The sequence below is a fragment of the Podarcis tiliguerta genome, assembly GCF_965153285.1.
Source record: "Podarcis tiliguerta genome assembly, chromosome: 2".
NCBI classification, from domain to species: domain Eukaryota; kingdom Metazoa; phylum Chordata; class Lepidosauria; order Squamata; family Lacertidae; genus Podarcis; species Podarcis tiliguerta.
In genome coordinates, this window is record NC_139535.1 from 91,411,803 (window position 1) to 91,424,375 (window position 12,573).

Sequence of the window (12,573 nt, forward strand, 5' to 3'; positions counted from 1 at the left end):
GGAGTAAACCTGAGACTGGAGAAAAAGGAGCCCCGTTTTCAAGCGGGAGGGAAGGCGCGGTTCCGGGGCGAGGTGTGATTGGCAGGGTCCGAGAGGGGCGGTCCCGGTCTTGCCCCGCCTCCCTCTTTGCACGCCCCGCGCTCTGATCTTCGCCCCGAGGCGGGGACTCCGGACTCCAGACTTTCTGCGCCACGGCAGGAGATGGAGGGCTTCTCGGGACGCCGGGCTCTGGTGACGGGGGCGGGCAAAGGTACCGGCCAGGGGTATCCGGCCTGAAAGCAGCGGCCCCCGCGCACCCTCTCCGGCCATTTAAGAGGCATTTCCTTACTCCTTTTTGCAGGGATCGGCCGGGCTGTGGCGGTAGCGCTGAGCCGTTCCGGGGCCCAGGTGGTCGCGCTGAGCCGGACCCAGGCGGATCTCGACCACCTGCAAAAGGAGGTAGTCCTTCTTCAATGCCTCTTTCAGAAAAGCTCGTGTAGGGTCGTCAAGCTTCTGAGAGGGCTCTTACTGGCTGGGGTTGCCCACACATGCTCCACCTACCGACCAGCTGATCCCTGATCCTATATAGTTAGCTGATCTTCATGGAGACCCGGTGCTGAGAAAAACTTCACTTGCTTCACTACCTACACTACCTACACTATTCAGGGTGTAGGAGCATTACTGAGAAACAATGTGATAGCTGGGGGGCGGGGGCAGTGATTATCTGCCTGCACAGCTTTGTCTTCCATGCAATCCTTGTGATATTTTCACCTGTGGCACCATTTGTGTGATTATTATTAATGTAGGGTACAAAATGTGAAATGCACATTCCAGCTTGTGTAGATCTTCCATAGAATCTTACGAGTTGGAAAGGAGCACAAAGATCATAATTCTAAGCCAACCCCGGTAATGCATGAATCTTTCACCCAACCTGGGTCTCAAACCCACGACGCTGAGATTAAGAGTCTCGTGCTTTCTACCAACTGAGCTATCCCTCATCTAAGATGTTACATTCTCATATGAGATGCAGACAATGTCACACACACTTGTGTAAAAGTGCCCCTAATGATACAGAATTAATTTCAGGGTGAAGATAGGATCTGACAACCCTAGTCTTGAACCATCAACCACATACGTCTTCAGCCTATTCTGTGCGTCTGTATGTTTGTTGCAAAAACAGGAACTAGGGCACCAGCAGACCCAGATTCTCTTCTGCTCCACTAGTTTAACCCTGATCTCTATCTGTTTTCTCTGTTCTTAGTGCCCTGACATCCAGACGCTATGCATAGACTTAGGAGACTGGGAGGCCACAGAGGCAGCACTGAGCACAGTGGGGGATATTGACCTGTTGGTGAATAATGCTGCTGTAGCACTGCTGCAACCATTCCTACAGGTGACCAAGGAGGCCTTTGACAGGTAATCCCAGACCCGGGGCTACAGGCAGGTTCCCTTGTTGGTATCTGGTGGTTAGGGGAAGAGATGCCTAATTTCACATTGCAAGCTGTCATACAATTATGTGCCTTCCAGATTCTCACTCTGAGCCCTTGAGGCTTTCTGCATCCAATCCTGAAAGATGTGTAATAAAACCTTTATCCTAGATTGATGTTTTCATTTTAATCTGTCCCAGTTTGCCAAATAAAAGAGCTGGCTCACTGAGGCGCCAACCACAACTCTTCCTGCCGCTGGAGAGAGGGGCGGAGAGGCTAGTTTTATTTTATCTGCTTGGTTATTGTCAAGGCAGATCCGTTGCTAAAATAGGGTGGCGGTGCTCTGTTTGCAGGTTACAAATGTTGTCCCTGCATATTTTGGTCCCTAGCAGTAACCTCAAGGCATTGCTGTCTGCTTTGCTTTGCATATTTAATCTGACTTTGCTTTTATGTAGGTCTTTCAATGTCAACCTTCGGGCCGCACTGCATGTCTCCCAGGTGAGAAGTCTGCGCGGTTTTGGGAGGGCAATGCTCACTTCTGAGCAGCCAGGCAAAAGGCTCAGAGGCTGGGCTAGTTCCCGTAGGAATTCCAGCTCAATCCTATGCATGTTTACTCTGAAGTAAACACTCACAAATAAACAATGGGATTTGCTCCCCAAGTAAGTGCATAGTGCCTTAAGGTGGTAAACATGTAGAGCTTTGACCATGCTGTCGCATGCTCCTTCAGGGCTGAGGTACATTAGAACTTCTCCATGTAACTGCTCCTCTGTGCTCGAGGCTTGCACATTAAACCCCAAGCTACAATGTCCTCACCCCTTTATCGGGTGCCATGCGTTTCAGATTGTTGCTCGGAAACTGATTGCCAGGGGAGTGCCAGGTGCCATTGTGAATGTCTCGAGCCAGGCATCCCATCGGGCTCTGACCGATCACACGGTTTACTGTGAGTAAAACTACAAGGTTTTTGCTGCTGTCCTTCCTGCTAAACACAGGTGGAATCTGCAAACAGTGTTTGCAGTGACAACGTTGCCTCAAGCCATGCGTGTTCAAGCTGGCCATGGATGAGAGCATGAGGGGCAGGATTGGGGTGTGGGGAGGAGTAGGCAGCAACCCAGGACACTACATTCTCTTGTTGTGTTGAAGGTTCCACCAAGAGTGCCTTGGATATGCTGACAAAGACAATGGCTCTGGAGCTGGGTCCCCACAAGGTAAGAACTGAACCTTGATGAATTATTATAAGAATGTGAATGTGGAAAGGGCCATGTGAAACCTTTCTCAATCAGAGCAGAGTAAACAGAGACTAATAATGGTTGAATCAGGATATATGCCTGTGGCAGTGTTGAGAAACCTGTGCCCCCCCCATGTTGTCAGACTATAATTTCCATCAGTCTCAGTCAACATGGCCACATGGTCAGGGATGATGGGAATTGTAGTCCAAGAACATCTGGGAAGGCCACTTGGTTCACCATCCCTGATGTAGGCCAAAGAGGAAAACTCAGCTGGATCCTGCCCTGGAGGTAATCAGGTTGAATAAGTCAGAGTCACATATATTCCTACATGCCAGTTGGGACAGAAAATCTCTGTCTCTGGATCCTGTTTATGGACAAGAATGGTTATAAAAGAGGGGGAAGATCTGAAAGCCCCAGCAGGTGTCCTGCTGGCATGAATGGGCTAAGCCTGCATTCATTATCTACTTTCCTGTCCTTGCTTTTCAAGATTCGGGTGAACAGTGTGAACCCCACCGTTGTCATGACAGACATGGGCCGCCTCAACTGGACTGATCCCCTGAAAGCTGGACCTATGATTAGCCGCATCCCATTGGGGAAATTTGCAGGTAACTTGAAGCATCAGTTTCCCACGAGGAGCGCAAGTGGGGGCCTCTGTAGCTTTGGAAACCTAGTAGAAAAGAGAAGAGCATGGCAGCCTCCTCTGAGTAACATGGAACAGTTGAGGTTGCCTCTGACTTCCCCAAAAATACTCTGCTTCCACTGGGCTAAAGGGATTGCTTACCATTTAAGAAGAAGGATTGCTTATCATTTAAGATCATGGCAAATGGGCATCCCTCCAGGGACAGGCAAAACTGCTATTTCCCCTTTTCCTGCTAGACATGTAACTAGTCAGTACATGCAGTAGTCAGTAGTCAGGAGAGTGCAGTTCTCACACAGGGGCTATACTACCCCTGTCCTGTATGGATTTGCTTGAAAAGCACACCAACTGTTGAAAACTGCCTTGGGAGATATCACATGCAGGAGTCCTATCACATGTATAACTGGTTGACAGACTCCAGCTAGTATCTGCCAGAGAGAACAATCTTGGGACGGGGCTACAGCACATGTGGAAGTGCAAGGACGGGGAAGATCTTGTTTGGAGTGTGGGGCATTTCATCCACCTCTGAAAGCCCAAGGGGATTCCGTGGACTTGATTGCCTACTGCTGCCTCTGGTCTATCTATCATTACAGAGGTGGACGATGTGGTGAACAGCATCCTCTTCCTGCTGAGCAACCAAAGCAACATGACGACAGGTGCCATGCTGCCAGTTGATGGGGGATTCCTTGCCTGCTAAAATCCAGCGTTTGCTTCCATCTTCCCTGTGTGATTTTTCCCCCTACTGAGTTATCCGGAACAGACTGAGACGTGGAAGGAAATTCTGTGGAACATGGATGGGGAACTTGCCGCAACTCCAGATCTTCATGGGCCCCAGCTCCCATCAGCCCGGCCAATAACCAGGGATGTTGGAAGTTGTGGCCACCGAGAGAGAGACCAAGTGGGAAGTCCCATTAGTGGATGCATGCGGAAAGTGAGGGCTGTAGGATGCTTGCTTCTGCCGCTGACCCTGAAGAAATCACACTTCCTTACTTATGGAGAAATGTTTATTGTATAAAATAAGAGGTGTTCAGCTCATCACTCTACACGATGATTAAAAACTGGACCCGTCTCCATCCCAACCCCTCCAAAGCTCTCCCTGCTCCATCCCCCAGTCCATCCCACCTGGTAAAAGGAAGGGGTTGGCCATAACCCTTTCCACCTGCATCATCTTTAATCTTACAGAAAGGTTCCTGCCATCTGGCCCTGTCCTGCTCAGGCTGGACAAGGTTAAGAGGCCTTCCTCCAACTCTCCATCTTTGGGAGAGCTGATGGTCCATAAAACCAGCTGAGGAGCAGCACACAGGCTGATATCCTGAAAGGCAAAGGCAGCTTGGGATGGCACAGAGCTGCACTGATCATTTAAGCTTTGCTAGTGTCTCGTGCAAATAAAGCACTATAAAGGCTGCTTCTTCAACCTGTGTCCCGTTTGTCTTTCCCTGCCCCAGCTGGGGTTTGTTACCTGCTCCTGCCACAATGCTCTAGCACCAATAGAAGTAGTAATAAAGGGCTGGTCTTTCCATTCACGCATTACCCCCCCCCTGGCATGGAGACACGGGGAGCATGCACCTCCCACCGCTCCGCCCTGGGGGTGGGACAGCATTGAGCTCCTCCTCCTCCCATGCGGCCCTTTTACATCGACACAGACGTTAAATCAAAGAGACATTTAAAAAACACTGACTTCGTACATGATGAAGGGCCCCGCCTCTCCCATTGCGGGAACACCCAGCGAACGCTTCCTCCTGGCACATACAAGGAGGAGACACCCATAACATGCTGAACTCAGACGCCCTTAGAACACGGTGCACTTCTTGCCAGGCTTCTTCACGGGGGGAGGACAGAGCACAGCACGGATGGCTTCATCAAAGACAGTCTTGAGGCCTCGCTGTGTAAGGGCAGAACACTCTAGGTACTTGACTGAACCTGGAGGAATTCAGGAGACAACATGACTTAGGGAGAGTTGTGATTTCTCTGCTCCCCACTCAGATCCTTAAACCTTGATTATAAAATTCTTTTTTTGGGGGGAAGCAAGGTTCTAGTGCACATGATAGACAAAAAGATGGAAAACCACAGAAGCTAACACTTCTAATTGTTGGGAGAATGCTGTGTCCCCCTCAGTTCACCATTGCTTCCTGTAGCCCCCGCTTCCAAGACTCACCAATTTCCCTGGCCATAGCTAGACCTTGAGGGTAGGTAATGGGAGCCAGCTTCTTGTCACGCAGCCTCTCAATGGTGTCCTTGTCATCCCTCAGATCCAGCTTGGTGCCCACCAAAATGATTGGTGTGTTGGGGCAGTGATGTCGAACTTCTGGGTACCACTGAAAATGAGACACAAGGGAGTGAATCTCCTTGACGGCAGAAGTTACAGTGCGCTAGAAGCAAAATGGTACCCAAGGATAGGTGGCCCTTCCTGGCTCTTTGCTTTGCCAAAGATGGCTGGGAGAGGCCTTTAGGAAAATATCCTGATTCTACTTCACTGACTTTTAATCCTGTCCTTGAGGCATCACTCATGTGCTTTGGGCAGCAAGATGAAAGGCACCCTCTGCCAATCTGTGGCTAGGCTGCTCCGAACAGGCCTACCTCTTGGTAGTCACTTCCACATTCTTAAGAGAAAGCCTCTTACCTTGGCTCGGACGTTTTCAAAGGAAGCTGGGCTCACCAGTGAGAAGCAGATCAGGAAAACATCCTGCAAGGATACAAGCAGGATAGATGACAAGGGTGGGATGTAACTTCTGATGAAGCAACAGGAGTAGCAAATGCATCTCGTGCATTGTCAAGCTATTTGTGTCCCAATACTGTCCCCTCTCAATTTAGTCCCCGCCCCAAAATAGCAGATTTCACAAAAAGGGATGTGTAATATTGGCTTAATTTTTTATTGAACTGGCTGAAGATTTCCCTCATGGTCACGTAATTCAAACTTGTTTGTTGCAGAAATAACATGGAATGCATTTGTGCATAGTCTACAAGAGTACTGCCTAGTTTGGTAGAGGTAGAGGGGCCTTTCTCTAACAGGAGATATAATCCGACTCTACTTGTGGAGGAGCAGCCTCATCACTTACCGTCTGTGGGTAGGAAAGAGGCCTTAGCCTGTCATAGTCTTCTTGTCCCGCTGTATCCCACAGTCCCAGGTTTACTGGCTTCCCATCTACCATGACGTTGGCAGAATAATTATCAAACCTGGAGGGGGAAATGGTCCATCAGCAACAGAGAATCACTCCCTACTCCAAGGGTCAGCAAACTTTTTCAGCAGGGGGCCAGACTATTTTTTTGGGGGGGCGGAATGAAAAAATTCCTATGCCCCACAAATAACCCAGAGATGCATTTTAAATAAAAACACACTTTCTACTAATGTAAAAACACACTGTGCGCAGGCCGGATTTCGAAGGCAATTGGGCCGGATCCGGCCCCTGGGCCTTAGTTTGCCTACCCATGCTCTACTCCATCATCACAGGTCACACCCTCCATATCACAGTGCTATCCTATACATACCTACTCCCACTTAGCAATTTGGATTACTCCCAAGTAGGTGGGTTTCAGATTGCAACCTTAATTCCATGCTAGATTAATTATGCTGGAATACTTCCCACTAACTGCTTCTCTCTTCTAAAGCAGTAACTATTCACTACACGTTTTAGAGCATCGCCTCAATCACATAGCTTTATTTCTTCCTCCACCACACTTAAATCACATCTGTTGTCTAACCTAATGGTGACTGAAAAGTAGTACCACAGTCTCTTCTTCTACCTCCCTGCCCCTGGCTGTCTTTATTAAAAATATTATTTTCCTCCCATAACGTTTGCTCTTTTTGTTTTTATATAGTGAAATACCTCTGTTTTGTAATGTTAAACCCCATTAATTTAAAAAGCCCTCAGGAGAAACAGGCACGATAATGAGAGGCATTTAAGAGGGGCGATCAGCAGCCCCCCTGTGGAAGCTATCTTAGGACAACCTGCAAGCAGGACACTTTTCAATGATGTCAGAAGGGCCATTTGCTGAATGGGACTTACTTCTGAGGAAATAAGAAAAGATCACCGCCATAGTGGTGGGCACTGCAGGATAATATATTAAGTGATCTGTTGAACTTCCCTTTTAATTCTGCTTCTAGTTGAGAGCAGAAAAGCAATGCCTCAGGATTGTTAAAGTGTGCTAGAGCAGAAGTAACCTGAGTTAATCTGTATATTACATTTCAGTAAGTTACTCAACAGGCAACCTGTACAGAGGTGGAGAATAAGTTTAACGCCAACCCTTTCTCTGTTACTTTCCAAGCGAAAAAATGGTAGAAGCATGTAAATGATATGACTCTAGAGAACATTTCCCATAGTGCTATTATTCTTAAGCACAATCCTTGAGGGATACTATAGCCATCACAACCAGGGCTATTTTACCCAACAAAATTCCACATAAGAAAAGCAGGCATATAGATCATCTGTGATTTTTTTGCTATGTGTGGACACACACTGGAAAATGGCTAATTACAGCTTCCCTGCAGATGTGCCTACGGCAAAATACTTATTTTTAAAGTCATTTGTGCTTAACTTTCTCCAGTTTAGTGGACTATTGCTCAGTTTGTCCCACTTCAAGTGCCCCTAGGAGTCCCAGTTCTTTCAATACCCAGAGTATCAGCATCCCATTGTGGGACTTCTACAAACCGCCATATTATCTACGCATGCATGTTATCCCACAACTATGTAGTAGAACTTCTATACTCACACAGTGGGGATGTATTCTCCGGGGAAGGCATTTGTCGTGTAGCTGATCAACAGACAGGTCTTCCCCACAGCCCTGAAGAAATGAAAACACAGCCGTACAGCATAGACACAACAGGATGGCACGCAGTGGGGCTGAGAGGGGGGAAATGGGGTGCATTTCCCCAATTCTCAGCCACTGGATCAGATCTAGATTTTTGTATACGTGATCTATCCTTAACACACCCAAACTTCTTCCTTCAGTGACGTTGTTCTATGGGGCAGGAAACACACCTTATACAGCAGGGGTACCCAATGTACTACATTCGTCAGCCCCAGCCAGCTTGGCCATGATCAAGATAACTGGAGTTGTAGTCTGGCAACAACTGGAAAGCTACCCCTCCCTTATAGTGAGATTCTTCACACACTACTAATCTGGGCTCATAATAACCTTAAAAAAACAACAACCCTAATTGTTGATACTAACAGGGTGCACTTTGGTTAAAAAGTGAAAACACAATTAATAGCCAAGGATTTTGAGTTCCAACAGGAAAAACGGTGTTCAATGATCCTGTCTTTACGCTTCCTTTTTGCATACCAAGCATCTCTCAATGGCATAGCCAGCAAGCACAAAAGCCAAAGGGACAAATTTTCACCCATATGATCACAGAAAAAGATGGTCTTTGGGGGTAGACAGCAGCAGCAGTGCTGGTGCTGTACATGAGAATACATGTGGAAACCATTTGGTAGGAAACAAATGTATTGCTCTCTACTGTTATTTCTGTGCAACACACATTTAAAAAAAAAGATGCTTGTGATATGTCTGTGGACTGATTCTATTAAGATCAGCACCAGCATTGTCTAATGGCAAGCCATTGCATAGGGAGAGGTCACACACCTTGTACCCAGTCACAGCATTCCCTTCCCATGTGCTGGAAATTTCATTTGCATGCTCGCACTTCTGATTCTTAGCCATTTCCCCCTCTCACTGGGTATGGTTTAAAGCAGGCAGTGCTATAGGTTTTTAAAAAGGGGATACTCAAGGGTACGCACCCCCTTTTTGTTGTAAAAACAAGTGGCAGTTACTGTAACAACTTCATGCTGAGTACCAGCACCTATTTTTCTAGGGGTGGGGGAAAGCACTGAAAGCAGGAATTGCCAACATCTGCAAACAGGGAGATTATTTTAACTTTTATTTGAGTAAAGGTCTGAACAGATGGGGTGAGAGGTGCAGTTTGACCGTGTTAGAATTATGCACTGTAACATTTTAATTTATCTTTGTAATCATGCAGGAAGACAGTCTTCTCATATCAGTGGAGCAATGGGGATACCCCACATCAATGGTGGCAGGGAAGTTGGACCACCCAATGCCTTGCGATAAATATCACGTGGCATTTACAGAATGCTTTTTGAGCATTCAAAGTGATTCGTGTGCATCTCCTAAATAATACTAAGAACCTACTGTAAGGTAGGTCAGTGCTATTGGAAGGGGAAGCCAGGGAACCTGAAGCTGAGAGATTGGGGCGGTGGGAGATTGATTTGCTAGGGCAACAATGAGGTGGGGAGGGGAGAAAGAGAGTCGGAAGAGAGCAGAGAACCGCCACAAAAATAGCTGACTGTGTTTGAACCAGATCCTCTGTTCTGAAGGGCCAGCCACAGAGTTCACCGTTAAAGTGAAGTCTGAACTAGGGGCTCCCGACTTCACACCGCCATTTATCACATCTGTATTGCACCCTTATTTTAAGGAGCTAAGGGAGCATACCTGATATCACCTCCTCTTTCTTACCCCTATGGGGTAGGATAGGCTGAGACTGTGATTTGCCCAACCCCACGCCCCAACAGAACGAGGTTTTGGACCCAGGCTTCTGTGTTCCATGACCAACATGCCTTCTACAGCACACCACATGCTGACGCCCTGGCCCCAGGACAGTTCCCTAAATCCCTGAATCCATCTACCAACATAGTTATTCGAGCACAATACTGTATTCCTTTGCTGGCCTGAACATTTGAGGTGGCTGGTAACCATCCTTGGGATTCACCCTGCACCAGTGCTTATTGCTGTCAGCTTGCCAAGCTATCTTCACACATCCTCCTGGCTGGTGGCACTTAAACCTGCAAGCTGGGGAATCACAGCATTTGAAACAGCCATGGCTCTGTGCGTGTGAGAGAGAGAATGGCACTGATCAAAACTGGGCATTTGCCCATCTCTGCCAATCTGCAGGGCGGTCACATCATCTTAGGATTCAAAGAAGGAAACACACCTTATCTCAGCCCGCCTAGCTGATTCGGTTTCAGATCCCTATCACAATAAAAGCAGCCGCCCCGCTCCTCGATCCAGCTGTGTGTATGTGCGCGGGAGAGGCGGGGAGGCGTTGTGCCAAAGGGAAGGCGAAGGGCTTTCATAAAGGCTCCCACCAAACCACATGGCGATGCTAAGTGCGGAAACCCGGACGACGAACAGAGGGGCAGATCAGAAGCGTGGGGTGGGTGGAAGCCTTTCCTGGAGACCCTAGGAGCCAACTCCTAGGGGGCCGAGGTCCCTTCGCCCCCGCCCCCCCCAAATTTGATGGGGCTCCCCCCCCCAAAGTTGACGAGCGTTGCCAGTCAAATAGTATGCGTGCGCCTTGTCTTGTGATTGAATACGTGGGGTGGGGCTTACCTGCCCCCCATATTTTTATTCAAGTTGGCACCCCTGCTGGAGACTGCAGCAGAAAGGGGGGGGGCAGCACAGAAGAATGAGGGGGGGCGGGCAGCTATGATGAGAGGCAAAGGCTAGCAAGGCAATGGGGGGGGGGTTCGTAGGGCAACAATAGGTGCGTGTGTAAGGGGGCGCGCGCGCAGGCATAGGAAAGCAGGCGCCTCCCCAAGAGGCAGCTAGATGGGCGTGTGCTCAGGTCCCCGAGGCTGGTGGAAACCCACCCCCCTCTTCCCCCAGACGCCCCCTCTTTCCCAGTGCACCATCCTCTTCCTCTCCGCGAGGCGTTCATTCTCTCCCCGCTAGCCCAGAGCCCCACCCTTGAGGTCCCCTGCCGCCTGGGCCGAGCGCCAGCCTCGCCCATCCGCGCCCCCCGACGGCGATGCCTTCCGGCGGCGCTCACCCGTCTCCCACGACCACACACTTGATGGCCTGCATCTAGCCCCGGCTGCGATGGCGGCGGCGGCGGCGGCGGCGGGCGCCGGGCTCCGTGTGCCTCGTCTTCTTTGGCGATGGATGCCGCCCGCAGCCGCAGTGAACGAGAGAGAGGGAGGGAGGGAGGGAGGAGAGGGAGCGAGCCAGAGAGAGAGAGAGAGAGAGAGAGAGAGAGAGAGAGAGAGACCCGGGCGGGGCCAGGGGAGGAGGAGGCAGCAGCGTGGGAGTCCTGTGGCCCCTCCCTGCCACCCCTGGACTCGCGTCGGCGGAGCCGTGTGGAAGGAAGCGGGGCAGAGCAGAGGCACCTTGCAGGAGATGCCCAGATCTTAGGACCCAGCAGGCGCCTTGGGAGCAACCCGCGGTAGCCTAGCAACTGCCTGGTGCACTGCCTGGTGGCGCCTGGGACAACAGCAGCCAGCACCGTCGGCGACCGGGGGGGGGGGGGGGAGAGATGGTCAGAATCGGGCCCTTTGCAGTCACAGAATCCGGGAGTTGGAAGGGGTACCCCGGGGGTCGTCTATTCCAACCCCCTGCAATGCAAGAATCACGGCTACAGAACCTCTCCAACCCACCTCTGTTTAGCAACTTCCAGTGAAGGAGAGCCCGGTGCCTGCAGAGGCAGCCCCTTCTAGTCTAGTAGTTATTTGCTGCCTGCATTTATGCCCTGCCTTTTCTGCCAAGGTGCTCCAGATCCTGGAAGAAGAGGAGTGGAGCCCTAGCTGGGTCACAGCAAAGGTTCGTTCTGGTCTCCCAGTGGCCAGTTAGGCACCCATAAGAAGCCCCATAGCAGGGCATGGCCTCAACAGCATTGGCCCCACTCATGTTCAAGTGGCAGACTACCACCACCTCCAATATAGGTGTAGCCAGGAATTATGGTCTTTTTTGGGGGGGGGAGCAGAACATCAGTTAGTTAACTATTTTGTATTAATTTACTTGATTTCCCCCCTGTCCCCTTTGGCTACTCCCATGACTTCCAATACATGTTATCCTCACAACAAGCATGCGAGGTAGGTGAGGCTGAGAAAGTGTGGCTGACCCAAGGTCACCCTATGAGAACTTAATGGCTGAATAGAAATTCGAACCCTGGGTTCTCTGGCCCTAACTCCAAGAGGTGGGCAAATATGTCAGGTGGGATGTCCATCTGTCATAGATGCTTTAGCCGAGATTCCTGCTGATGGGAGCCGGATCCCAACAATACTGGGAGGACCAGAAGTGCCCTATCCCTGTGGGGAGTCAAACACTGCAACCACTACATTACCGTAGGGGCTTGGCACCTTTCTGCTGGCATGGCCACTGCGCCTTTAATGTCTACAGCAGTCTGATGCTGCTGTTTATCTTCTGAGTCAGATTGAAGTAATTGTTATGTGCGCACAGTATGGTTATTCCATTGTGAACCACCCTGTGGCCGCATATAAAGAGTGATGCTGATGTTCCTTAATAAATAAGCATGCAGGCATTCCGCTACAACAGAAAGGGCTGTGGCTCAGATCTG

At 49.7% G+C, this 12,573-nt stretch overlaps 2 protein-coding genes across 2 annotated transcripts; one reads left to right on the forward strand and one right to left on the reverse strand.

The window, feature by feature from the left end:
* Window positions 1-4,683, forward strand: DCXR (dicarbonyl and L-xylulose reductase). The gene is made up of 8 exons (XM_083430222.1): window positions 1-250; window positions 341-438; window positions 1,241-1,395; window positions 1,862-1,904; window positions 2,247-2,346; window positions 2,547-2,611; window positions 3,120-3,237; window positions 3,863-4,683. Exons 1-8 carry the CDS (start codon window positions 202-204, stop codon window positions 3,964-3,966), a joined length of 732 nt encoding a protein of 243 aa, XP_083286348.1. The 5' UTR covers window positions 1-201; the 3' UTR covers window positions 3,967-4,683.
* Window positions 4,256-11,412, reverse strand: RAC3 (Rac family small GTPase 3). The gene is made up of 6 exons (XM_083430237.1): window positions 11,050-11,412; window positions 7,977-8,048; window positions 6,326-6,443; window positions 5,890-5,952; window positions 5,425-5,584; window positions 4,256-5,189 (listed from the first exon to the last, which is right to left on the reverse strand). Exons 1-6 carry the CDS (start codon window positions 11,082-11,084, stop codon window positions 5,059-5,061), a joined length of 579 nt encoding a protein of 192 aa, XP_083286363.1. The 5' UTR covers window positions 11,085-11,412; the 3' UTR covers window positions 4,256-5,058.
* Between the last annotated feature and the right edge of the window lie 1,161 nt (window positions 11,413-12,573).

Excerpts from the sequence above, each read along its gene's own strand:
- RAC3 (XM_083430237.1), bottom strand. The coding sequence starts at position 11,084 with ATGCAGGCCATCAAGTGTGTGGTCGTGGGAGACGG. Across the intron at positions 6,444-7,976 it reads GGAGAATACATCCCCACTGT|GTTTGATAATTATTCTGCCA; the intron begins GTGAGTATAGAA and ends TTCCCCCTCCAG. Across the intron at positions 5,953-6,325 it reads CTCTTTCCTACCCACAGACG|GATGTTTTCCTGATCTGCTT; the intron begins GTAAGTGATGAG and ends GTATCCTTGCAG.
- DCXR (XM_083430222.1), top strand. The coding sequence starts at position 202 with ATGGAGGGCTTCTCGGGACGCCGGGCTCTGGTGACGGGGGCGGGCAAA. Across the intron at positions 1,396-1,861 it reads ACCAAGGAGGCCTTTGACAG|GTCTTTCAATGTCAACCTTC; the intron begins GTAATCCCAGAC and ends GCTTTTATGTAG. Across the intron at positions 2,347-2,546 it reads GACCGATCACACGGTTTACT|GTTCCACCAAGAGTGCCTTG; the intron begins GTGAGTAAAACT and ends GTTGTGTTGAAG.